The sequence below is a fragment of the Rana temporaria genome, chromosome 1 (assembly GCF_905171775.1).
Source record: "Rana temporaria chromosome 1, aRanTem1.1, whole genome shotgun sequence".
NCBI lineage: Eukaryota > Metazoa > Chordata > Amphibia > Anura > Ranidae > Rana > Rana temporaria.
In genome coordinates this window covers 514,609,008-514,636,218 of record NC_053489.1, presented here as the reverse complement: position 1 = coordinate 514,636,218, position 27,211 = coordinate 514,609,008, and the positions used below count along the sequence as shown (strand labels likewise).

Sequence of the window (27,211 nt, the reverse complement as noted above, 5' to 3'; positions counted from 1 at the left end):
ACGCACCTCTTTAAGGACAGAATAACACAAACATTATATGCAACATCATTAACTTTACTGCTTCAAATTGACTGCAGTTGTGCACAGGTACATACTACTGGGCAACTCACTTTGCAGAGATATGCAATAAGTGCACAAAAAAATATCCTACAAGTCTACAAAGTGGACCTATCCAATTGTTTTTTAGTTTTACCTAGGTCTTAGGCTCCATTCACACCTCCGCGACAACGGCGTACGGCGTATGCGGCGTATTTTGCCGCGAGTGTGAAACTTTTTTTTTTTTTTTTTCAAATTCTTCCCATTGCTGTCAATGGGAGAACGCCAATGTCGCCTGAAAAAAAGGGTCCGGGACTTTTTTTCAGGCGACAGGCGTACGGCGTCTATGAGATGTGAACCATCTCCATAGACAGCAATGGGAATTCCCCCCTCTAGCGGCACAAGCGTCCGGCGTCGGGCGTTTTGTCGCATAGATGTGAATGGAGCCTTAGTCACATACATCTGCAAACATCTGGAAGCTACATGGCAGTCCAGTAATATGCAGTCCTACTCTTTGACAATGATAAAACACCAACCATGAAATAAGCAGTATTTAACTGACAGTAAGCCTATGGAAGATTTCCCTAAAAACGTTTATATGCTCATGAAAGCATGACATAGCAAAACACAATTAAAGACTGTGGAAAATGTAGAGCAGTGTTCTCCAGAAAAGTTATATAGGTGGACCTTGAATTGCGCCTGAACCCCCAGTGCTAGTACCTATTTCCATCACTACCCATTGTTCCGTTTACCAGCAAGACACCTGTAAAGTACCTGATACTTCCTAATGGGGGAATATGTGTCATTTTCCCTTGCCAGTCCTGCATGTTGTCACATGGAGCAAGAGGTGGGTCCTTCGTCCTGTGTAAGCTTTGAACCAAAAGTTCCATAGCAATTTTATGGTGGATCCATTCTGGAAATGGGGTTGGTGGGGTAGTGTCTACATAAGCGGCCTCAAACTGGCGGCCCTCCTGCTGTTGCAAAACTACAAGTCCCATCATGCCTCTGCCTGTGGGAGTCATGCTTGTAACTGTCGGGCCCCGTACACACTTCCGAGGAACTCGACGTGCCAAACACATCGAGTTCCTCGTCAAGTTCAGTGTTGAAGCCGCCGAGGATCTCGGCGGGCCGACTTTCCTCATTGAACAACGAGGAAATAGAGAACATGTTCTCTATTTGGCCCGACGAGTTCCTCGTCGGCTTCCTCGCTGAAAAGTGTACACACGACCGAGTTTCTCGGCAGAATCCAGCTCCGATCGAGTTTCTGGCTGAATTCTGCCGAGAAACTCGGTCGTGTGTACGGGGCCTCAGCCTTGCAATGCCTCATGAGACTTGTAGTTTTGCAGTAGCTGGAGGGCCGCCAGTTTGAGTCCCCTGGTCTAGGTGGTAAGTACAAGCGTCGGAAGGGTACGTGCTGTCTGGAAAACCCATTACTTTGAATGAAAAAGTACAGGTGTGCTTTCAAGTGACAACACTGACATAGGTACAACTCCGAGGATCAATGTTTGAGATCTTGCATCAGCGAAAATTTATGTCAGCTTAGCCTCACTGTTCAACAAAAAAAAAAACTATCAGACAAATTTCTTGTCAGTGCTACCGGTAAAAATACTGCCGGTGTTTAGGTGAATTTAGTATCCTGACGAGGAGAAAGGCATTATTAGCAGTATTTTAAAACAGATGTTCTCGTATGATATTTAGGTCAACTGGGTGTTATAAAATTGAGTGAATGGATAAAAGGCAACTGTCAAGAACAAAGTCTAAATCTGTGTGTGAACCTGACAGCAAACAGGGTTTGTAGAAATAGATATCATTGTCAGCTGGATGCTTCACTTTGTGAATTAAATCCCCAAATGCTGCCCTCATTACAGCTGCCTTGGTTGGGGTGGTTAATTCAGAATAGTTTCTGGCTGTTAGTACAAATTACAGCACACGTCCCCTCAAAAGAGACACAAAGCACTGTGACAGCTGGCCCTAAGGAAACACAACAGACCGGCCTAGGAAATAAACAGTTTATAGCTGCACACTAGGACCACTACTGATAGATGATGACAGATCGTTTTTTTTTTACTGATCCATGCTAGTCTGTTGTGTTTTCCACATTCATTTATTTCGGCATGCTGGAATGATGCTCCAAAAGAGGCTGGTGGCGACATCAGACTCTGGATGGAACTGAAAGTATTCTTTGAAATCGATATCTTTTTCTTTTTTACTCTTGTCTGCCTGCTTGTCTGTCAGTTGCTTTCTCTGCTGCCAGCAGCTGCCACCTCATTGAGCTCAGACTGTCTGCTTGTGCTATACAGGGAACAAGAGATCCACTGTTTCTGACTGGTGTGACGTTTCCCTCGGAGTATCCCATCTACGAAGAGACTAAAATTAAGCTATCGGTGTATGATGTCAAGGATAAGTCTCAAGAAACCGTGAGTATCCCTGCGGCACGTTTTTTCTTTTCTTCACTACCTTGCCTGCCTCCCTGCACTTCAGAGCTCTCTAGAATGACATTAAAGCTAGCTATGGACAGGGTAAGTGTTCTGGATGTGCAATTTTCTATTTGGTCAGCTCCTTAATTGCACACTAAAGTGATAAGTGGCTGTTTTCAAGCTGGGTAAATGCTGTTTTGGTCTCAGCTCAGAGGCCACAACGGCCAAGCAGCTGCTCTTTAAAATTGTATGCTCTGCATTAATTTTTTATAAACTGAGCCCTTTTTTGCTTTTGGCTTGACTTGAGGCATGCATTTCAAGAGTTGCTTTGGCAGGAGAGGGGTTAACTGTCTTTAAAGCTGAATGGAGCGAATCTTGTAATTTCTTCAGCTCCAAAATGAGAACAGATGGATTAAATGAAACACTACAAATAACCTTACAAAAAAATATGTCTTGTATAAATGGGCCTCTTCGCAACAATCTGGTAACCTGTTCCATCAATGTTAGCGAAACGTTAGCGAAGGTCCTAGGACTCGAAATATGAATCTTTGGCTAGCAGTCTGGAAAGTTTTGTCTGACACATTTCTTCCAATATCTATGCACTGATCTATCAATGGTTTTGTTTTTAATGGGCAAAATCAGTAACAGGAATGCCTGTTTGTTTTTGATTTGATGTTTTTTTTTTACTTTCACTTACCACATAATATTTTTGGTCTTTGGTTACGGTGGTTATTATTACTATACACATTAATTACGCCCTAGGACTGTGGGGTAGGTTACGTTTGGTGAGGTCACCACTCACACCTGCACTGGGTCCATTTTGGGGTACAATTTCTATATAATAATTTTACAGTTTAATTTTATATATTTGTGTTATTTCACGTGATGGATCACATGGAAATGTTTATTTACGTATAGTAATCGTAGTATTTTCACATTTTTTACTCATACTAGAGAGACGTCTTTCATCACATTTACCTCTACGCCTGGAAGGGTAGTAGGTAGTATTAGGCAGTGCCACAACCCCAACCTTTATTTATGTTATATCAGGAATGCTTTACTATTTCTATGCACTGATCTATCAATGGTTTTGTTTTTAATGCTCAAAATCAGTAACAGGAATGCTTTACTATTTCTTCCAATATCTATGCACTGATCTATCAATGGTTTGGTTTAATGAGCAAAATCAGTAACAGGAATGCTTTACTATTTCTTCCAATATCTATGCTCTGATTTATCAATGGTTTGGTTTAATGAGCAAAATCAGTAACAGGAATGCTTCACTGGTGTATAATATTTCCCTGACTGATTTGCATTCTGTGCAGTCACTATGTAAAGTGTCCGCTTTATACCCTATGTTTTTGCTAGTTTGTTTTAATTTTCTTCTATACCTTTTATGTTTCGTCCTATGAGAAAATGAAAATATGCATATTAACATATAGTTCTAGTAAGGCGTTTGAAATTTCAAAGGGTCTGTGTGAACACGCTGAGCGGGTAATTTGTGAGTGCATTAGGATGCTGTTTAGTTGGGTTTAATGTACTGATTAAAAGTGACTTTTCAATGAAACACCAAACAGGACTCATTGACAGAACTTTATGAGAGAGCAGTAGAGGAATGAAAGTTGAAGTTAACTGCGTGCAAGTCGTATAATAATGGCCATTTATTTTCTTCAATCATTTTACTTCCTGCCCAAGTTTGTGCTCTGAATTCCAAAATGTCTTTGTGTGTCTTTTGATTTGGGTTTTTAAGCAGTATATTAGGCTAACACCATTATGAACTCTATTATATGAATCTTTTAATCATTTTTTTTTCATTAACCTGACTTTGATCTTTTAAATCTTCAAAGTCTTGGCAAATACTTTTTCATTTTATTTTTTTTGCAAAATGACTATCAAAAGAAATGAGATAATAAGTAGCAGTGTACTGTAGTAGGCACAGGTAGCTAGACTTGTATTGTTTGTCCACTAAATACACAGCAGTCTGCATTAATTAAGGAATTGCACATAGTAAAGTGTAAAAAAAAGACCTAGTGGTCCACCGGGCTGTAGAGAAAGATATGTCATGTCTACCTGCACATTAATGTCCATTGCCCTCTGTTGGGTGGTTGACTGTATGCCCAAAGAAAATCTGTTCAACTAAAGCAAATTTTCACCTTTCTTAGAAAACTAATTTGGTTAGGTATGGCATTCAAGGAACCTATTGAAACCCAACACAAGAAGACAGGTCTTTGCTTCCTAAAAGTTAATCTACCTCGCTTCTGTCCTGTAGGCGCAAGGTTGAGCAGATTCCCATCTTAAATAGTTGTCACTGGAACAAGTGTACCCACTGGAAGATTCACCCTAGATTTCTGTTTTGGTGACAACTACATTTTGTATTTTCCCTCAATTTCAGTACCTTTAACTGTGGTTACCAGGACAAAAAGACAGGGCAAATTTATGAGACAGAAATTAAAACTTCAGAGCTTCTAACTCGTACTACTAGGAGCCGGTTCACACTGGGGCGACTTGGGATCCGACTTGAAGTCGCCTCAAGTCGTCCCAAGTCGCGCTGTCGAGAAATCAATGCAAGTGAATGGGAGCGGTTTTAATACACACGACTGGAGTCGCTCCGACTTCAAAAGAAGTTCCTGTACTACTTCAATCCGACTTGTAGGCGATTTGTACCCATTGATTTCAATGGAAGTCTGATCCAAGTCTGATCACTGTCTTAACTGAAGCGACTTTCCAGGAAGATAACATACATTTCTCAGGCAAACCTCTCCCTCCCCCTCCCTCCCCTAGAGCTGATTGTTGTTTGATTGGCCACTGGAAAGTCTCCTGTCCTGGAGACGACTTCAAGTCGTGTTGTAAATCGCCCCAGATCGCCCTGTGGTTCATGCTCAAGTCGTGTCGGAGTCGCCTCTGAAAGTCGCGCTGGAAGTCGTGTCGCCCTAGTGTGAACCGACTCTAAATAAGAAATGTTTTGGATTTAGATACACTTTAAATGATCACATTAATCAAAAACAGTTTTGAGCTAATGAGGATAGGAATTGATGTAATCTTTCCTAAAACCAACAAGGGAACATGTTTTGACACAGGTAGTAAAGTGAGGACCTTTCTGAGGGTAAATTGTAGTTCCTAGTCATGACTTTCCTTTGATGGATGTGGAGCATTTATTTTATATGTTAAGACTCAACAGAACTGCCCGACCAGAGGTGGATGGACTCCAGGGGCTCCTCACACATGTTTAAGCGGTTCAGCACACTTAGAACTAACTGTTCATCGTTGGTGTATAAAATAAATTGCTGAGAAGTGAAAATGAAAAAGGCAATTATAGGATATTTTAGTGCATAGTCAGGTGAATGATTTTTACAGACAAATCACTGTACACGGGCCAATGTTTCAGGCAGTATTTGCTAACTATTCCTTAGTGTCTTAGATAGAAATGAGCAGATGTCAGAAGAATGTTGAGATGCTTCAGTGAAGGACCTAGTCTTGTTTTCATGTTTACAGACCAGTTTGTCATGAGTCAAGCAGTGATGAGTATAAGCCTACACATTAGTGTAAGTTGGTATGAGAAGTGCATGCCAGGTCAATCACTCTTGCACTCTTGGAATGTGATCAGTAGAGACGGCTTTCCAAGTGAATCAGTGCACAGATCTCAGCTCTGTCAACATGCGTGAAAGTACTTGCAAGCAAGTGGGGTATAAATCTTTTTGTTAATGTGGGTTAAGCTTAGTATATTTATCATTAGTAAACAGGACTGGATCTGTTATACACAGAATATTATCAAAACTTTGGTGAAATCTTGGAATCTATTTTTATATTTAGCAGTTATTATGAGTGTTTTTGCTGTGTTCTACAAAGTAGGCTGGTAAAAGGCTGTTTAATAATGTGTTTTAGTCCTTCTGTGCATGTTCTCTGTTGGAGACCTTGACTTAGCACATGTGGGACAGAAGAGACTTTTATAATTAGAAAATAAAAGATGGCAACTGGTGAGTAATTGTACACTGTTGGTAAAAAATTGAATAGGCTGAATATTAATATATTCATATAATACCGTATATACTCGAGTATAAGCCAACCCGAATATAAGCCGAGGCACCTAATTTTACCACAAAAAAATGGGAAAACGTATTGACTCAAGTATAAGCCTAGGGTGTCCATCTGCATGCCTCACTGTGCCTCACTTTGCCTCACTATGTCCATGTGCATGCCTCACTGTGCCCATGCCTCACTGTGCCCATGCCTCACTGTGCCCATGCCTCACTGTGTCCATGCCTCACTGTGCCTCACTGTGTCCATAACTAGACTTACTTTAACATGGGAGTATAAAGAAGGGGTGCTCGGCTTTAAAAAATCGGTGCTCCCCCAGACAGCAAACTTTGCACACTTGTAGAGGAGAACTGGGGCTACATGTGTGCCAAGTTTCGGGTCCGGGGGAACCTTTGCACTTTTGAAAAATCGGTTCCCCCCCCCCGGCCCTAGGTCCCCTGAACAACAAACTTTGCACACTTGTAGAAGAAGAGTGGGGCTACATGTGTGCCAAGTCGGTACTGGGTCCCCAAAGTCCGGGAGATCAGGTGCAAAAAGGTGACTTGAGTATAAGCCGGGGGCATTTTCAGCACCAAAAAAGGTGCTTATACTCGAGTATATACGGTGTGTGTATATATATATATACACACACACACACACACACACACACACACACACACACACACAGTGGATTTAAAAAGTCTACACACCCCTATTAAAATGTCAGGTTTCTGTGCTGTAAATAAGTGAGACAAAGATAAATAATTTCAGAACATTTTCCACCTTTTAATGTGACCTATAAACTGCACTGAACTCAGTTGAACAACAAACTGAAATCTTTTAGGTGGCAGCAAGTAAAAATAAAAAAATAAAGTAATATGGTTGCATAAGTGTGCACACCCTTACACTAATACTTTAAAGCAGCTTTTGATTTTTTTTTACAGCACTCAGTCTTTTTAGGTATGAGTCTATCAACATGGCACATCTTGACTTGGCAATATTTACACACACTTCTTTGCAAAAACACTCCAAATCTGTCAGATTGCGAGGGCATCTCCTGGGCACAGCCCTCTTCAGATCACCCCACAGCTTTTCAATTGGATTAAGGTCTGGGCTCAGGCTGGGCCATTTCAAAACTTGAATCTTCTTCTGGTGAAGCCATTCCTTAACAAAAAAAACTGCCAGAGCTTACAGACTTTAACAGTACCAGAGAAGGACTAAACCACATTAAGTACACATAAAAGGTATTTTATTACAAAAACAATGACATATTAAATAGAATATAGGGCTTGTGCTCTTAAAAACATCATATGGTTGTTGGATAGGCTAGTACATATATAATCCACATATTGTTTCTTTGTAAAGCTGGCCAGGAGGTCGACACGTTTCACAAACAGCTTCCTCAGGACCTCAATTCTTTGACATCAAAGAAACTAGACCTATCTATGAAACAAAATTCACAGTAATTATATAATATACATCATGCAACATAGCATATATTAATTATACTCTCCCAAGGTGGAACAGGGGGGTCACTTACATGCATCTCCCGGAGCAGAGCAGGATCCGGCAGCAAACCATGCTGCAAAATATGCCTCTACAAACAGTTTGTTCGTAGGGGTACACTAGAGTTGTATCTAGTATTGGAGGAGTGATCAGTTACTGGAGGTGTTCTGTTTGAGCTACAGGTAATGTACACTAGAACAAATCACATATAGGATGTATTATGTTTCAACTTACCAATTTAAGATATTATTGTTGATGAAAGTTGATGATTACTAAAGTTTTGGAATATAAATGATTGATTATGCAAATTATGTTAATTTTTTAAGCCTGTGTAGTGTCACTGTCTCACATTTTGTTTCCTCCTGTTTTTCCTGGGGTTGTAGCGGGAACATGGGGTACATGTTTGTAGTAATGCCACAAAAATAACATATTAGGCTATTGTTATTACATAATTTCCGTGTAGGAAACATGTAGAAAACATTCTGGGGACATAGGGAATAATTCAGTCCAATGCCTGTCCAAGGGGGTGGGGTTGTGGTGGCGGAATCACGGATCTCCCAAAAATAATCATGGAAATATGCCCATGATGTACTCCCAAATATAAATATATAACCATATGAGTGTTGATCTGGGCGCTTTCCCTATGGGCAATGCTGGGTCAAAGGTGTTATAAACTCATGGTGGTTGATGGGGTGTCTGGTATTGTTTAAATGTGTGGTAGCTCTGTTTGCGTTTCCTTTTGTTTATTATGGTTTGGGAATGCCTTGTGGGCATTAATCATATTGGATCTGTCGCTCCTTTGCCTTCACTGTGCATGCATGGTCATCTGCTCTGGATGGCCGGGCTCATCTGGGCTGGAGCAGACTGAGCGGGTTTGGTGTGGTCGGCTGTTCCAGATGATGACATGACACTGGCTTGCCTGCTTTGTGTGTAGGCTTAATAATTAATCAGAAGTTTTGTCTGTCATCGCACTGATGCGTAGGAGCAGCCCCTAGTGGCCATTTTGCCATTTTGCGTGTTGTGGCCATTTTGCGTGTTGTGCCTGGAATGCTGAGAGAAATAGCCTCCCCCCGAGCAGGTATGTCCGAAGTCCGGCCCGCGGGCCAATTGCGGCCCACGTTACGGTTTAATGTGGCCCCTTTGGTTATTTGGATATACATATCTTCTGTGGCCCCCAGGGCCACAAAAGATATATACTGTATTTATCAGTGTTGCCTCAGAGGGGACAGGGAGGGGGCGGGACGAGCGCCATCAGATTACATACAGGAGAATCTCCTGTTTACTCGGCGGCGTCTGTAATTGGAAGTCCTGTCTCCTGGGCTGCCATTGGATGACTGTTCTGTCTATAATAGGAGACGGGACTTTGAATTAAAGAGGCCGCCATGTAAACAGGAGATTCTCCTATATATAATCTGTCGGCGGTCGTCCCGCCACCCTGCCTATCCCCCTCCGAGGCTGCAGATGGGCATCAATCAGACTGCACCGATGTCAATGATGAGGCTGCACCGAAGTCAATGGTGAGGCTGCACTCCTGGCAATAGTGAGGCTGCAGTCTGGCACTGATTAGGCTGCATTGATGGGCACTGACACTTATTTTGCTTCACAGTTATTTAAAATGTAAGTTTTTTTTCCTGAAACTTCCCTCTTAAAGTGAAGGTGTGTGTTATATGCCGATAAATACGGTATATCCAAATAACACACCCAAGCTCATCTCTTCACCACACACAGCCACAAAGGCAAGAGAATTATTGTTGGGTAGTGTATTAGTGCTCGAACAAACACACTTAGACCAAATTTTATTGGTTCAAAGAATGTCAGGCTAAATGGTCGGCCCTCACGCATGTTCACTTTATCAAATCTGGCCCTCTTTGAAAAAAGTTTGGACACCCCTGCCCTAGAGGAAACTGTTTGTCTGCTCCATATGAAGGAGATGACTTGCTCTCAGACAGCACAAGTGAGTCCTTAATAACTCAAGCATGTGGAGATTGCAAGTTGGAGAAGCCTGTGATTAGGTGCCTTTCAGTACTTTTAAGTGGTGTAGGTTGGGAGAGGAGTGATGCTGGAGACTGTGTGAGTCTGGCTATGAACTGGAGAGGTTAGCAATGAAAAGATTTCCTTACCCCTTTGTTTATACTCTCTGGTGTTTGTGCTGAATATATCTATGGAAACACCAAGTGAGTAGCATAGGAATGTCTCTATTGTTACAGATGGTTTGGTATACTAAGGCAGTTTAACACATGGAAAATAATAGATATCTCTGACTACTTGAAGGCGGACATTATTTTAGGTGAGTGTTCATAAAAGTGATTATTTGGCCATTAAGTATGATGGATCAAAATTAACAGTTTAGTTTAGTATGTCATTATTAGGATAGCATGAATTTTGATGGGGTTTTGTGTGCCTTATATAAAGCCCACTTCAGGGCTCAAGTCCTGCAGGAACGCGTGGGAACGGAGTTCCTGCACTTTTTTCACAGCAGGAACTTAGTTCCCTTTGCAGGACTAGAGCAGCCAAGAGCAGCCGAGCTATTCGAGCCAATCCTTCACTAATCCGCGATGCCCAGCTCGAGTCACTGTCAGGGGAAGGCGAACCTTAGTAATCCTTTGTTACTGGCCGCTTCCTGTATATGTATTCATCAGGCAGTGTGCAGGTATTCCGTCACTTCCTCGATGCCGCAATGTCTCCTGGGAGCTTTTGTCATTGTTCCCAGGAGACATTGAGGAGGTCTGCCGCAAGTTATCACGGGATTTAGAAAGAACACGCGGTTTAGTAATTATGCATATGAGCGTAACATTTTTTTTTTGGTGGGGGAGTGGATCTTGGGTGGGAGTTCCCACACTTTTTTCCCCAGGACTTGACCCCTGGCCCACTTGATTCCATTATCATGTACCGTGATAAAATATTTTTTCTGACCCAGTTGGTTGTGGAATACTGCTATCGTATTGTAGGTAAGGAGAATGGAGATCTCTCAGCTAGCTGTTGGGTGCATATATAAAGTAGGTAGAGCTATGGTGATTGGTTTATTAATTGTGTCTTGATGAGTGTTACAGGTTCCTCTGTATAATTACCATACCGATTTTTGGGGATAATAATTTTCATGACCACCATTCTCTTGCCTTTTCAGGAAAATAATATCTTAAATTAGTAAGTTGAAACATAATACGTCCTATATATGTAGCTGCACCTCCTTTTTGTTCTAGTGTACATTACCTGTAGCTCAAACAGAACAACTCCAGTAACTGATCACTCCTTCAATACTAGATCCAACTCTAGTGTACCCCTACGAACAAACCATTGCTTTGAGGCATATTTTGCTGCATGGTGTGCTGGTGGCTCCGGCACTACTCCGGGAGATGCATGTAAGTGACACCTCTGCTCTATCTTGGGAGATGGGGTATAATTGATATATACTGTGTTACATGATGTATATTTTGTATATTATATACTGTATTTATTGGCGTATAACACTCACTTTTTTACCCTGAAAATAGAGGGTGAACTGTGCCTGCGTGTTATACGCAGGGGGCTGTGGAAGTTGTTTTCCTGAAACTTAGGGTGCATGTTATACGCCTGTGCGTGTTATACGCTGATAAATGCGGTAATTACTGTGAATTTTGTTTCATAGATAGGTCTAGTTTCTTTGTGGTCGAGGAATTGAGGTCCCGAGGAAGCTGTTTGTGAAACGCAACAACCTCTTAGCCAGCTTTACAAAGAAACAATATGTGGAGTATATATGTACTAGCCTATCCAACAATGATATGATGGTTTTAAGAGTATGAGCCCTATATTCTCCTTTATATGTAATTGTTTTTATAATAAAATACCTTTTATGTGGACTTAATGTGGTTTAGTATTTTTCTGGTACCGTTAAAATCTGTAAGCTCTGGCTGTGTGTTTTTTACTATATCTATTTTGGAGGAGGTACCAATATTTAACCACTTGCCACTTGCTCACGCCGATATATGTGGGCAGAATGGCACGGGCTGGGCAGATGAACGTGTATATATACGTTGCCCTTTAAGACACGGCATTGGGGGCGCGCATGCCCACCGCGAGCTCCGTGAGTGTGACCGCGGGTCCCATGGACTCGATGTCTGCCATAAGTCCGGCGATCGTCTCACGGAGAGGAAGAACGGGGAAATGTTGATGTAAAAAAGCATTTCCCCGTTTTGCCTAGTGACAAGGACACTGATCACCGCTCCCTGTAATTGGGAGAAGTGATCAGTGTCGTGTCACATGTAGCCCATCCCCCCACAGTTAGAACACATCCCTAGGACACAATTAACCCCTTCAGCGCTCCCTACTGGTTAACCCCCTCACTGCCAGTGCAATTTTTACAGTAACCAGTGCATTTTTATAGCACTGATCACTGTATAAATAACAATGGTCCCAAAATGGCGTCAAAAGTGTCTGATGTGTCCCCATAATGTCGCAGTCACAATAAAAATCGCTGATCGCCGCCATTACTAGTAAAAAAAAAATATTAATAAAAATGCCATAAAACTATCCCCTATGTTGTAGACACTATGGCCCGGATTCACAAAGGAGTTACGATGGCGTATCTCCAGATACGCCGTCGTAACTCTGAGTGCGGGCCGTCGCAATTCGGCGCCTGATTCATAGAATCAGATACGCCTCACAGTTGCCTAGATAGGAGCGGCGTAAGTCTCCTACGCCGTCATATCTTAGGGTGCATATTTACGCCGGACATATTTCCGCGTTGAATATGCTAATTAGCTAGATACGCCGATTCACGAACATACGTGCGCCCGGCGTATCAAGATACGTCGTTTACGTAAGACATACGCCGGCGTAAAGTTACCCCTCATAAAGCAGGGGTAAGTCATGTTGGGTATGGACGTCGGAAATGTACGAACAGCGTCGTATTTTACGTCGTTTGCGTAAGTCGTCCGTGAATGGGACAGTGCGTAGGTTACGTTCACGTCGACTAAGCATTGAGCGGGCGTAATTTACTTTCAAAATTCGACGTGATACTGAGCATGCGCGCGCATGCGCCGTTCGTTCGAAACGTCATTTACGTGGGGTCATTATTGGTTTGCATAAAACACGCCCACCTCTTTTGGATTTGATTTAGGCGCGCTTACACCAGCACATTTACGCTACTCCGCCATAACTTTAGACGCAAGTGCTTTGTGAATACTGCACTTGCCTCTCTAAGTTGCGGCAGCGTAGCGTAAATACGATACACTACGCCCGCTTAAATTTACGCCGCCCTAAGTGAATCTAGGCCTATAACTTTTGCGCAAACCAATCAATAAACGCTTATTGCCTTTTTTTACCAATAATATGTAGAAGAATATGTACCGGCCTAAACTGAGGAAAAAATATATTTTTTTTATATATTTTTTGAGGATATTTATTATAGCAAAACATAAAAAATAATAATAATATTTTGTTTTATAGCGCAAAAAATTAAAACCATGATCAAATACCACCAAAAGAAAGCTCTATTTGTGGGGAAAAAAAGGACGTCAGTTTTGTTTGGGATAATGATAAATAATGTCCTTCGCGCTACTAAATAGTGAATAAATAAATGAAGTCTTCCAAATTAAACAGTGATGAAAATGCAGCAAAAACTAGTAGTGTTTACAATACACAGCAATAGATTAATTAAAGTGAATTCTTGCGCATAATCTTTTAAACACACTAATAATGTGACAAAGAGTGCATAAATTATGAAGAAGTGATCAAAAGTAGAATAAATAAATCAAGTCCATATGTGATGTAGCAGTAAATACTGCCTAAGGAGGAGAAGAACTCAATATCCACAGATCCTAGAGATGGATAAGTGACTGAATAAAACGTGTGTCTGGTCTAACAGAACTCTCACCTCACCAATGAGTAAAGTCAGCAATAAGGATAATGCTAGATGGCTTCACCTTCACCGAATAAATCGTTCCACACTGAATGAATGAATGAAAACTTATATAGCGCAGCACATGCGAACTTAATCGCCTCTGGGCGCTTGTTGTTCCTGTCTCCTTTGGTATCAAAAGAGATGAGTCTTGATCTTTCTCCTGAAGGCTAAGTGGTTTTCCTCCAACCGAATGCCGGTTGGTAAAGCGTTCCATAGTCTAGGCCCTTGGACCACTATACACACTTCCACTGGTGCCTCTCCACCTAGATTGCCACAGCCTTATCCAGTCTCCTCGATCAATCCCTATACAAGCTCCATTATGGGGAACAAGAGGAAGAAAGAGGGCCTCCAATAGTGTAGTATTTCAGTAAAGGGGAACATTTATTACGGTGTAAATGCTCTTACCTAAGAAAATAAAACGAGTGCAATGTAAAAAATGAACATCACTCCAGGTGTACGTCTTGGCCGTGAACACAACTACATCCCCAGTTATAAGAGGGTGTGCACACTTATGCAACCACATTATTTTCATTTTTATTTTTACCTCCCTACTAGAAGATTTCAGTTTGTTTTTTAATTGAGTTCTGAAATGTTTTATCTTTTTAATCACAGAAACCTAACATTTTAACAGACTTTTTTATATCTATTGTTTATGTATATACATCTACTGATACGCCGTCGTAAAGTCTTTCTGAATCTGGCTAATAGCGTCTACAAACTATTGGATATTTTTATTTATTTATTAATTTATTACTAGTAATGGCAGTCAACAGTGACTTATAGCAGGATTGTGATATTCCGGCATTCTAAAACAAATTGTCACTTTTTACACTTTTTTGGGACCAGTGACACTAATACAGTGATCAGTGCTAAAAAATTTGCACTGTCACTGTACTAATGACATTGTCTGGGAAGGGGTTAACATCGGGGGCCATCAAAGGGTTAACTGTGTGCCTAGCTTGTGTTTTTGTACAGTGTGGGAGATGCTTTTACTAGGGGAAGACATGGAGCCTAGTCCCTGTGTTGTAGAGACACAGGATTCATGTCTTCTTTCATGTCTGAACGGCCATCTGCCTTGTTTACATAGGCATATCGCCGTTCTGTGTGTCTGCAGAATGATCGGCGGGCGCAGGCGGACATTAAGTCTGCAGTACCCATCGCTGGTAGAAGAGCAGCAAGTGGTTAAGCAAAAAAAGTGTCTTTCTACTACTCTAAGGCATATGAATAAGGCTCTCTACATAGAGTTCAAAAGAACAAGCAAATTATAAGAAGTATAAAAAATAGAGAGCCATAATCTTTTACTTTTCTGAATGTGCTACATCTCTTTTACAAAGTTACTTACCTGTTTCCTTCTCTATTTTTTTTTGTTCTTGTTAAATGTAAATGGTAGAGAAAGTAGAGCTGCTGTCTTGCTGAAGAATTTGGCATATGGCTGGCTCTGAGGGTCATTTGGTAGCCTAATATGCTTTTAAACTGCAAGTACTGCTCTTTCTATCCTGACGGCATTATCCATTTACTGGATAATGGAAAATCCTGGTATGTGCTCCTGAAGGCATTACTTAAAAAGTGCTCTTCCGTACATTTGTATTTTAACTGTCTGACATAAGATTCATCTTCATGTTAAAATATACATTTTTATATTTAATATTAGTAATTGCCTACAAATGTAGCAAATATTTATTCAATAGAACTAATATAATGGAGAAATCTTTAAAACTGATCAGTGGTCATAGACCAGAGGACTATAAGACCATTCATATACTAACATGATGGTCCTCCAGCCCACCACTTCTCATTGACATTTCTATAAGGCTGTCAACCTCCTACGATAGAGCGTGCAGTATCACAGACAGCATAGGTATGCCCTTGTCTTTGTTGGGAAATGGTTGTCATAAAGTAAAATTCATGATGAAGAGCAAATCTGACTTTGCCAATTAAAAACCTTGCAAAAAGGTAAAATCTGTCTACTGGTCAATTAACTCTGACTATTGCATAAAACAGAATTTCATTAACTGTGAGCTTGTCTGTGCTCAGCAAGACCGCTGCTGATGTTTTACTTGTGACAGCAATCCAAGTGGGCTTTATTATTCCTAATATATTTCAGGCACATATCTGTCTACTGTCTTTATACTACTTAATATAACTATCAGCTTGTCAAGATGGTCTTGTGTTTTACCTGGGTGAATGATGGATTGGATAGGCTGAGTTGTGGTTAGTGGTTTAAAGGAAACCGGTCATGGGAAAATATGGAAGGCTTCTTGTACTCCATGTTCCAACACAGACACAGCCACATTGTCTGCAAAATTTCTTAAAATTCAATTAGCCTGGATGTCATGCTGACTCTATTTGTTTCGAATATGGAGTCTCTGACCCAGCACAGGAACACAGTTAATGACTTTTAGCTTTTCTCTGTTTTTCTGATCTGGTAGTGATTCAGAAAACACTGGACTACGCAAAAGTGTGCTTGGAGTCGGGCTTCAAGTGAGCTTCCTGCTTTATCTCTTCTATTTTGTTGGATTGCAAATGGCAGAATATACGCCATTATAAAAATTATCTTCCTGTAGCATCTTGAGTTACCGTATGTGCTTTTTTGCATATCTTTACATTTTGGTGGCCTTTGGACATACTATGGATTGCTTTGCATTACAGCATGGTGTCCACTTAGGTATACAAAATGATTGTGATTACACTTTTATTAAAAAATAAATAAAAATCCCCTCTGTGTGATCAAAGTACATTGCAGGGATTTTAACAATCCTGTTCACAGATTCCTCTCTTTTGCTGTTCTGAAGAAATAACCATTTGTTTCACTATATCCTTTACTAGTGGTTGTCAACCCTGTCCTCAAGTACCCCCAACAAGCCATGTTTTGGGAATTTTTCTTAGATAAAATAGCTGTCCAAAATACCAAGCCATTGACTCTGATTTAAAGCACCTGTGCAAGATAAAGGAAAACCTGAAAACATGGCCTGTTGGGGAGACTTGAGGACAGAGTTGAGATCCACTGCTTTACACCAATGTTTCTCACTCCAGTCCTCAAGTACCCCCAACAGGTTGATTTTTCGGGATTTCCCTCAGATGAAACGGCTGTGATAATTACTAAGGCAGTGAAACTGGTCAAATCATCTGTGCAAAATAATTGAAAGCCTGAAGGCTGGGTTCACACTGGTACGACTCAACTGTTGTACGACTGTCATCCTACTTTGCCCCGCGACATCGGTCCTACATCGATCCTACTTCGTTCCTACTTCCATCCAACTTGAATGAACAAGATAAGATTTTGCACCAACTTTGAGAAAGTGTGACTTGTCCTTTGACCTATCAAAACAATCCCAGTGTGACATATATTCCTTTTAGTGCTGCTGTAATCACGATGTCGGATGTCACAAGTCGGATGGTTAGGACAAGGATCCTACTTTCATCCGACTTTAATAATGTTCAATGAGCTGAAGTAGGACCAAAGTCAGACCAAAGCAGTGCGGGGAGCATTTTCAAAGTCGGACCGACTTGTGTCGGACTAGTTAAGACGGCTCTCATAGGGAAACATTGATTTTCACATGTAATGCGACATGAGCTCTGTTTGTCGTACAAGTGTGAACCCAGCCGAAAACATGATCTGTTGGGGGTACTTGAGGACTGTAGTTGAGAAACATTGCTTTACACACTAGATATGATAGGGAGGGTCGGGTTCATTATAATCAGCCAGTGTGGTCTCAGTGTTTTTAGAAAAAATGTTGCAGGGTCTGCCTCACTTTTAAAGTATTTAACCGTGGGTAGTAGTGTATTTAAGTTTTGTGCTGCCCTAGGCCTGTCTAAACTCGTGCACCCCCTAATTTAAATATGACCCACCCCTTCCTGTCAAGGCCATGCCCCTTTCTGTTTAAGACCCGCCCTGAAACTTTCAAGTGGGGACACTAGTTCTTAGGGCCTGGGGGCATTGGATTCCCTTAATTTGCAAATATTTCCTCTCACTTCCTGTTTGGCTATGGGGTAGGAAGTGAAGGGAAATCTCTGCAAGGGGACAGGGATGGTAAAAAGTAACCCTCCCTTACTCTATCCAAAATGAAAAAAAAAAAGTGTTGCCTATAGTTCTACTTTAAAGTATCACTAAAGGATTTTTTTTTTTTTAGCTAAATAGCTTCCTTTACCCTACTGCAGTACTGGTTTCATGTCCTCATTGTTCGTTTTTGCTTTGAAGTTGCTGTAATTCTGCTGTGATCTCCACACTTCCTGGTTGTCTGGCTCCTTATGAAAAAATCGCATGGCAGCTTTTCACTGTGGTCCAAGCTGTGTGTCTAAAACTCCTCAGAACCAATCAGATTAATTTTAAAAACAAAACACTGCCCTGGATTTGTTTGTTTTTGTTCTGTGGGTCTCTTTACTTCACAGAAACATGAAACCAGTTTAAAAACGAAAGTGAAACTGCAGGCACATTATATGATTGAATTTAATCTATTTTTAATCATTTTTAAAAGGAATCAGTTAACGTTTATGTCTCTATACCCTGTAAACAGTCATTTCAGCAAAACATTTTTTTTTCCTTTAGTGACCCTTTATGCACAAATTTCTGATAATTTTATGGAGATGACTAAAATTGGACCAAATTGGTGAAAGCTGTGAAATCAGATGGCCTCGGTCTGACCCATGCCATCCGATTCCAATGCGGACAAAAAAAAGGCCTGTGCAGTTTTGGTGCGAATCCAGTGTGAATTGAGCAATACATACATAATGTACGGCTCAAATCGCACAGCACAGAGTTTGCATGTCATTTGTATAGGAATCTGGTGCGGTTCCTGTACAAATGACATTCTGTGGCAGACCGCATCAGTGTGAACCCAGCCAAACTCACCAGAATTGAATTTCCTATTGCAAGGGAGGATACAAACTTGTCTTGCATCTTTGTGCAGACTTCTGGGAAAATCAGTGAGTCAATCATACAAGCAGAAAATTATATTTCTGGGGGCATTTTGTACACCATCTGTATACAGAACGCCTCCAGGTTGCCATATTGCATTGCATTTTACAGAAAATTGCACTGGCTGCAGATTGAAAATGAAAGGTCATTTCTAGTCCAGGCATCAGGCTGGATCCCGACTATATGGTTGTGAACTTTTCCCAGCTCTGTGATGTCAGTCAACGGCAGGCTTCAGCCCGCTGTCTGCTGAAAACGGGTCACAGGAGTGCAGAGCGAACTACACTCCTGTGATCCACGGGCTTTGGCTGTTCTTGTACTTTAAGCTTTCCTCCAGTGTGCTGGTGATAAAACAGAGATTCATTTGCAGACAACAAAGGATAGGTCATGTATTCTTCAAAAGGATTGTACACATAGGGCAGTATTGGGGGGGTATTATCTGTAGCATACCCAACTGTCCCTGATTTCGAGGGACTGTCCCTGACTTGCAACAAAGTCCCTCTGTGTCTCTTTTCCTCCTCATTGTGTCCCTTGTTTTAGTCTGATCTATACTGTATAGTTTTATATAAAATGCATTATTTACCTTTCAAAAAATGTTTCCCAGTGCTAAACCTTTCAGCCAATTCCCAAACTGCTGCATTTCAAAATCCAGTATATGCAGGCATGGACTGGCCATTGGGACTACAGGGAGTTTCCCGGTGGGCCGGCTTCAGTGACAGCAGACCGCCACCACTCCTCTGTCTCTCCCTTCCCGCAGCGCTCACCTCCTCTCCCTCCCCACAGCTCTCACCTGGGGGGAACAGAGAAGCAGGGGGAGGACCAGAGGAGCAGGGACGACGACAGAGGAGCATGGGGGAGGGGACAGACAGCTAACTCAACAGCATGGCCTGGGAGTTTCTCACTTCTGCCTAATCTTGTCCCATAAGGGGGGGCACCAAACTGATTATTTTCCCCGGGTGAAATAATGTCTAGCTTCCCCACTGGTACTGCCTATAAAAGTACCAGTACCAGCCGCTCTACTCTAATAGAGTAGAACAGCTAGTGGCTAGTGAAGGGGGAGAGGGGCTTGGGTGGCCGGGGGGGGGGGGGGTGCGGGAGTTGTCCGTTCGCCATGGGAGAGACCTGCCAAAGTGGGCCAGTCTGGATAAAGTCCAGGGCCAAATTTTTGTCCCAGTCCAGTCCTGAGTATATGGGAATAGTAGTGTCAAAAAATCAGCACTATACCTACATATTTTGCCAGTAGATGTTCCTTATTCCCATTACAAAAAGTTGGGAGGTATTCCACTATAGTGTTCTGAAATGAATGGTCATTTAAATGCTGAAGCCTGTGACAAGAATATTTTTTGCTAAAATTAAAAAATCCTGACATTTAGCAGCTGTTGGAATTTGTTCATTGCCACTGTGTTATACAATTTATTATATGTAACTATTAATAACAGTAACATTGCATAAATGATGGCATTGTTATAAGATGTCATTTTTGAACAAAGTGTACGGAATGTGCAAGAAAATTCAGCTACTTTTTTTTCCTGGCAAATGTAATGATAAAAGATAATTTAACGTGTATGATCTTAGGAATCACATGTTTGTTTCCATTCCTTAGTTTTCAGAATGCCCATGAAAACTTTTCCTGGCACATTAGCAAAGACAAAATCATGCAGTGTGACTTCTCAATATGTTTCTATAGTAAGGAACATAAGCCCCAATTTTCTTTTACAAATCATGAACATTTGCCAAATGTTCAGAGGTGCTAAATGAGCCTTTGCTACCTAATGATAAACTGCTATAGTTATCATATTAACACGTATACCTTATGAAAGCGCACACACCACAACAATAAGCATTAAATGCTAACTTCACCTTTTACATACAATGGCCTATGCAGTCAAGGGGCCCAGCAGATATAAACAATCTATGCAGCATGGTAAACTGAGTATAGGGTTAACAAAAAAAACTGTTATACTCACCAAGGTGGATGCAGCATCAATCCAATCAAGCATCGCTGATAGCCCCATGTCCTGATTTGTTTCTAAGATGTAAAAACCATTGGATGCTCACTCCCAACTTTGTAGGAATGAAAACTGTTTTTGTGCCCCAACAACAAGGAAGGGCATGGGGTTTTTTTTAGTCAGGCTTCTGAGGGGACCCAAATGTTCTACAGGTAAGACAATAAAATGAATGATAATTTTATAAAGTACACACATTTTTTATATCTGCTAGGACTCCTCGACTACATAAGCTCTTTTCTGGAAAAGGTGAGCTTAGTCTTTAAAGATAACTTGTCAGAATTGCGCTAATGCTGGAAATATAATTAATTTTTAAATTACCAGAATTGTACAGTTTACTGAGGATAGTTTCATTCGTGTCCTCTTAACTAGCTTTAGGATAATGCTAAAGCTGACCACAGGCTGCTTGATTTTCTCCTGTTCAGTCTGAATGTACTCTATTCCCCCATCCATTCTTACCACACAGATGGAGGAATGTACACTGCCGGCTATTGCTTTCAGGAGTCCATGGAACCAGATAACATGAGGAACAACTTAAAGGGGTTGTAAAGTCAGAAGGTTTTTTTTATCATCATGCGTTCTATGCATGAAGATAAAAAGCCTTCTGTGTGCATCAGCCCCTCCAATACTTACCTGAGCCTCCTCTCTGTCCTGCGATATCCACGAATGCCTCAGCCATCTGGGACTCTCTTTCCAGATTGGCTGAGACAAAGCAGCAGCGCCATTGGCTCCCGCTTCTGTCAATCAAGCAATCAAAGTTGGACAATCAGGAGGGAGAGGTGGCCGAACGGCAGCTCCGTGTCTGAATGGATACACAGAGCTGCAGCTTGGCTCAGGTGCTCCCATAGCAAGCTGCTTGCTGTGGGGGCACTCAACAGGAGGGAGGAGCCAGGAGCTCCGAAGAGGGACCCAAGAAGAAGATCTTTTATTTTAATAGGAAAAAAAACAAGACTTTACAATCACTTTAACTACTTGTCATTCTACGGCGGCAGGTTGACTCTCCTGCGCGAGAGCCCGTAGCTCTACGTCGGCTCTCTCGCAGGCAACTAGGGGCGCGCTCCCCGGTCCTGTCAGGGGGGGAAATGCTAATCCTCTGTTCATACAATGTATGAACAGAAGATCAGTGATTTCCCCTAGTGAGGCCACCCCCCCCCCCCCACAGTAAGAACACACCCAGGGACATACTTAACCCCTTCCCCGCCCCCTAGTGTTAACCCCTTCACTGCCAGTGCCATTTTTATAGTAATCCAATGCATTTTTTTAGCACTGATAGCTATAAAAATGCCAATGGTCCCAAAAATGTGTCAAAAGTGTCCGAAGTGTCCGCCATAATGTCGCAGTACCAAAAAAAAACGCTGATCGCCGCCATTACTAGTAAAACATTTTTTTTATAAAAATACCCCCTATTTTGTAAACGCTATAACTTTTGCGCAAACCAATCAATAAACGCTTATTGCGATTTTTTTAACGAAAAATATTTAGAAGAATACGTATCGGCCTAAACTGAGGAAAAAAATTTTTTTTTATATATTTTTGGGGGATATTTATTACAGCAAAAAGTAAAAAATATTCATTTTTTTCAAAATTGTCGCTCTATTTTTGTTTATAGCGCAAAAACTAAAAACCGCAGAGGTGATCAAATACCAACAAAAGAAAGCTCTATTTGTGGGAAAAAAATGACACCAATTTTGTTTGGGAGCCACATTGCACGACCGCTCAATTGTTCGACGCAGTGCCGAATCGCAAAAAGTACTCTGGTCTTTGACCAGCAATATGGTCCGGGGGTTAAGTGGTTAAGCGATTCATAACAATCCAAAAATTTGCTTTAAAAAAAGTCACCATTGACCTATGTAGCTGCAGCTACTGTGGATTAATGCATCTTCGAAACATACAGCAGAAGTGCTCAAGTTTTTTGAGCCAGCTCTCTCAGCAGCTCGGTTCACGCTGCACCCCGTCCTTTCTGCTTACATTTGAGATTAGAAAGCTGTAAGACTGTTGAGAGGGGGAGATGCATTACCTGAGTAAATGACTTGAGTAACTTTGGTGCTTGTGCTGTGAAATTTGAGGATGAATTTTTCTATGGTGCCTGCTACTAAAGAGATAAATTGGGGCTTATTTTAATTACATTTTTTGCTAGGAAACATTATGTATATACATAAATGTCTATAGCCAGGCCACAGGCTTGCTTAGGGTGAACATAAAATGTAAACCCTAACAAATAACATTTCATTTCTTTCCTTTTGGTCTGTTCAATAGACTATAGAATGGATTTTGGATAATTGAAGATTAGCATTTATAGTTAATAACACCAGAGGTTGTTGATCCAAGGAATATCTGATTGCTTTGGAGGCTCAGTAAGGAGAGCGATTTGGACCATGCTCCATAGGGTTTTTTTATTGTCTTCCTCTGGATCAACAGTATTTAGAGGTTTTTTTTCTTTCTTTTTTTTTTAACATTATTGGTTGAACTAGATTGGCTTGTGTCTTTTTTTCCCAATCTGTGTACAAGAAATACCTGTCAAAAAGTGTTCTCTGCCGGTGCTGCATTCTTATCAACATTTTTTTTTATTTAAATATATTTTAAATCATACCTGTGTTGGGCAAAAAAGTGATTATATGCATTTAGTGTTTCTGATTGTATTTTATTGCTGATATATTGCACTCCATGTTGTGACAATGTTTTTGAAGCACGTTTTAAATTTTAATATTTGGAAATGTAGTGACCCCATAGGCATGGCGATAGTTTGCTCAGGCAACAAGTACTTACTGTGGTAGGGTGTGTGCACTTTCTCTATGTCAAAACATTTTCTGGGACCTCTGGTGGTCCTTTTGGTTGGCTTATCGGGGCAAGGAAAGTGTAATCCGCAATCTTATAATACCTACTGAATATTTTTTTTTAGCGATTTCTGGTTTACTTTAAATAGTTTTATTTGGTGAGTTTTAAGTTTCACATGAAAGAAAACAAATGCACACATTATTTTTTCTTACAAGAATGATGCGTATCTTTTTCTCTCAAAATCATGAAAAAAACAGCTAGCTTGGCAATTTGTTTTTCCTCAGTGGGCATAGATCATATCATGAAGATATTATATTTTTCTTAATATTAAAAGTCAGCAGCACCTGAGTGTGCAGGGTTCGTGTCGTAAATCAGTGTGTCACAGTGACTGATAGTTCAGCTTGTGTAGGATGTCTAATAAATTGCCACACCACTATGAGGTGACTTAATTGTGTCAGGAGACAGGTCCCATGTATCAGGACTGAAGGAAGGAACTTACTTCTTCTGTTACTCCTACGCTCTTGTACGCTTTGAAACATATGTTGAAAAGCTGCTCTGTACAATACAGAGGGCTACTTAACATACTGGTCGATATTAAATACAAATATAGTAATGTTGTTTTCCTGCACGCTATAAAAAGAATGTGTGTTTTCCCCAACTAAGATGCTGAGCAGTAAACTGAGCAATAACCTTTTGGGTTACCAGTACATATAAATATAAAAGTATAGGTGCCACACTATAAATGAAGTGCCTGAAAATACAATTCAATACCCTATACATCATTGCATATCAATCACCTACCATGTTTCCCCGAAAGTAAGACCGGGTCTTATATTAATTTTGTCCACAAAAAACACACTGGGGCTTACTTTCAGGGTAGGGCTTATTTATATATGGAATGTACAAATTTTACAAAGATTCTGTGTCCCCCTGTCAGGTCAGGAGTCATTACGGTATTTTGAGAAAGACATCTTGGCACTGTATAAGGTGCAGTACCATAGAAAATACCTTTTTACCGTAGGGTATACAGCTCCCTGGTGTACCGGTATTCACCTGCTCTTCTTTCGTCATCCGGGAGGAGAGAGTGAGAGAAGAGATCTCGCTGACATTCCCCTGCTTCGTGCACTGAGGAGGAACGGGCTGAAGACGTCAGGCAGGAGGAGATAAGGAGAGAGAAGGAGAGAGAAGAGCCAAGGTCACCTGTCATCGGCTAGCTCCGTGCAGTAAGAAGGGATGGCTGAAGATGTCAGGGGGGAGGAGAGGAGGAACGAGAAGAGCCGGCCCGCTGCTTACAGTAAAGAGGGACGGGATGCAGACGAGGCGAGAAGAGGACGGATCAGCAGTGGCTTTAAACAAAACGGTACCATATTTTTGAACACAGTAATAAACGGAAACACTGCAGAAATGTATAGGTTTGAAAAAATTGATTTTAAATGAACTTTGACTAGGGCTTACTTTCAGAGTAGGGCTTATATTGCAGCCCGCCCCGATAATCACGCTAGGGCTTACTTTCGGGGTAGGTCTTACTTTCGGGGAAACACGGTTTGGATAACATTATGCCCCGTCCATGAGTTCACTTCCACCGAATGGAACACAGGCCCAAGGCCTAACAGAAAGTGGAGCATGGAGGAGCTTTCCCAGCTGTACAGTGAGCTGATTCAATCAGTACCAGTAATAAGCACTTTTTTTGCATTAAGTTTTTATTGAGTTTTAAAAGTATGACAAAGAATACAGAGTACAAGGGACAAAGGAGCATCGAATCCGCTACAATCCATTTGTGTAAAGCAGGGTGGCTTTGATTCTAATCAAGTCGATTTAAATCACAATTTAAATCATGATTTAAATCACTAGTAAAAAAGGCTTGATTTAAATCAACTCGATTTAAATCATATTTTTTAAAGAGCAACTATAATTTCTGTCCCGCAGCGGCTCCTCCTCTGACCCGCTGTTGACTCACCTACAGTCCCATTCACTTTAATGGGGTGGCTGGTAATGCGGCAGTGACCCAACAAGGTGAGGAACTTGGCGGCAGCAAGTGAGTGGATGCCCGCTAACAGGCGCTGCCATGATGGATCAGAAATGACAGGTGCTCTTTAAATGTAAGGACTTATTTTTGTTGGTATTTAGAATAGTTAATATTTGCAAACAAAATGAAGGTTTACTATTTGGAATAAAAAGCTGTCAGGTTAGTAAAACAGCGATATCAGAACTGATTCAATCATACAGTTTGTGGAGCACATAGATGTGCAAAACAATTGGATAAAGGAATATTCCTGAACTTTGTTTTATCTCATGGTTACTGTGATATTGTATGAATGCATCAATGCAGTGCATGTTATCTCAGCTTGCAGAGCTTGGATTCATTGAATGAGTTTACCAAAAATTGAAATATTTCAGAATATACAGCCTCATGCTACATAACTAAGCTCCATTTCATGCTGAATAAACTAAATTATTAATGTAACTTAAATAGAAAACTATCTTTAGATAAATTTGCTAAAAATCTAAAAAATGTATTTAAATAAAAACATGTTTTTATTTAAATTAAAGAAATCAGATTATTTATTTTTATTTAAAAAAAGAAATCATTGATTTATATCCACCCTCATGTAAAGTATAGTATACATCAAACTAATAATGACGATGGGTAACCAAAGGGGTGAAATAAAACCGTACATTCTTCACAGTCGGAGTTTCAGTACATAAAGGCGGATATGTAGAGATTAAATACAATAGTAGTAAGGAAAAGGTAACTGCAAATTATAACACATTATAATATATTTTAGACAGTATTATGAGAGTGCATTTGTGTTCATGGATTCCACAACGGTTTTGCCGCGTACACACGATAATTTTTCGGGTTGTAAAAAACAAAATTTTTTAGGCTCTAGAAAAAATTATGTTTTTTTCAACTTCATCATTAAAACGGCCTTGCCTACACACGATCGTAAAAAAAAAATGCTCTAGCACAGCCCGGTGACGTACAACACGTACGACGGCACTATAAAGGGGAATTTCCATTCGGATGACGCCACCCTTGGGGCTGCTTTAGCTGATTTTGTGTTAGTAAAAGACGATTTGCGCTTTTCTGTCTGTTACAGCGTGATGAATGTGCTTACTCCATTACGAACGGTAGTTTTACCAGAACGAGCGCTCCCGTCTCATAACTTGCTTCTGAGCATGCATGGGTTATTCACGTCGTTAAAGCCCACACACGATCATTTTTTACAACCCGAAAAACTGTATTGTTAAAAACGTTGTGAAAAAATAGAGCATGTTCGAAAAAAAATGTGGCCTTTTTTAAGAACCCCGAAAAATGCTCTGAAGCCCACAGACGATCGTTTTAAATTACATTTTTAAAAAACCCGAAAAATGATCGTGTACGCGGCATTTGAATTTGGAAAGGGAATATGTTCTAAGGGCTAGAGCGTTTTCGTAATCATAGGTAAGGTTTAGGAGAGCAGTAAGCTGGTCTGTAATGAGCACTTTTTAATGTAAGAGTGCTCTTGTGCCTTGTATGCTTTTATGATTCTAATAAAGGGTACTGCATGATTTGTGGTTTCATCTTGTTTTATTCCTTGGTGGTGGAGCTGGAGGAGAAAGACTAAAGGGTTTACTAGGCAAGAAATTGTACAACCAATGTGGAGTTAAAGTGGGTCTGTTTTCT

At 40.8% G+C, this 27,211-nt stretch overlaps 1 protein-coding gene across 6 annotated transcripts in view; it reads left to right on the top strand.

Annotated features, from left to right (window-relative positions):
• The window catches only part of INPP4B (inositol polyphosphate-4-phosphatase type II B), an 877,589-nt gene that overhangs the window by 222,413 nt on the left and 627,965 nt on the right, over positions 1–27,211 (top strand). For 4 of the 6 annotated variants that reach the window (XM_040331418.1, XM_040331408.1, XM_040331402.1 and 1 more), the window contains one exon: positions 2,337–2,453. In XM_040331418.1, coding sequence (XP_040187352.1) covers positions 2,337–2,453 — 117 coding nt within the window. Of the gene's footprint in view, positions 1–2,336; positions 2,454–2,503; positions 2,556–27,211 lie in introns of those variants that run through there. The other 2 variants (XM_040331433.1, XM_040331440.1) reach the window with 2 other exon arrangements.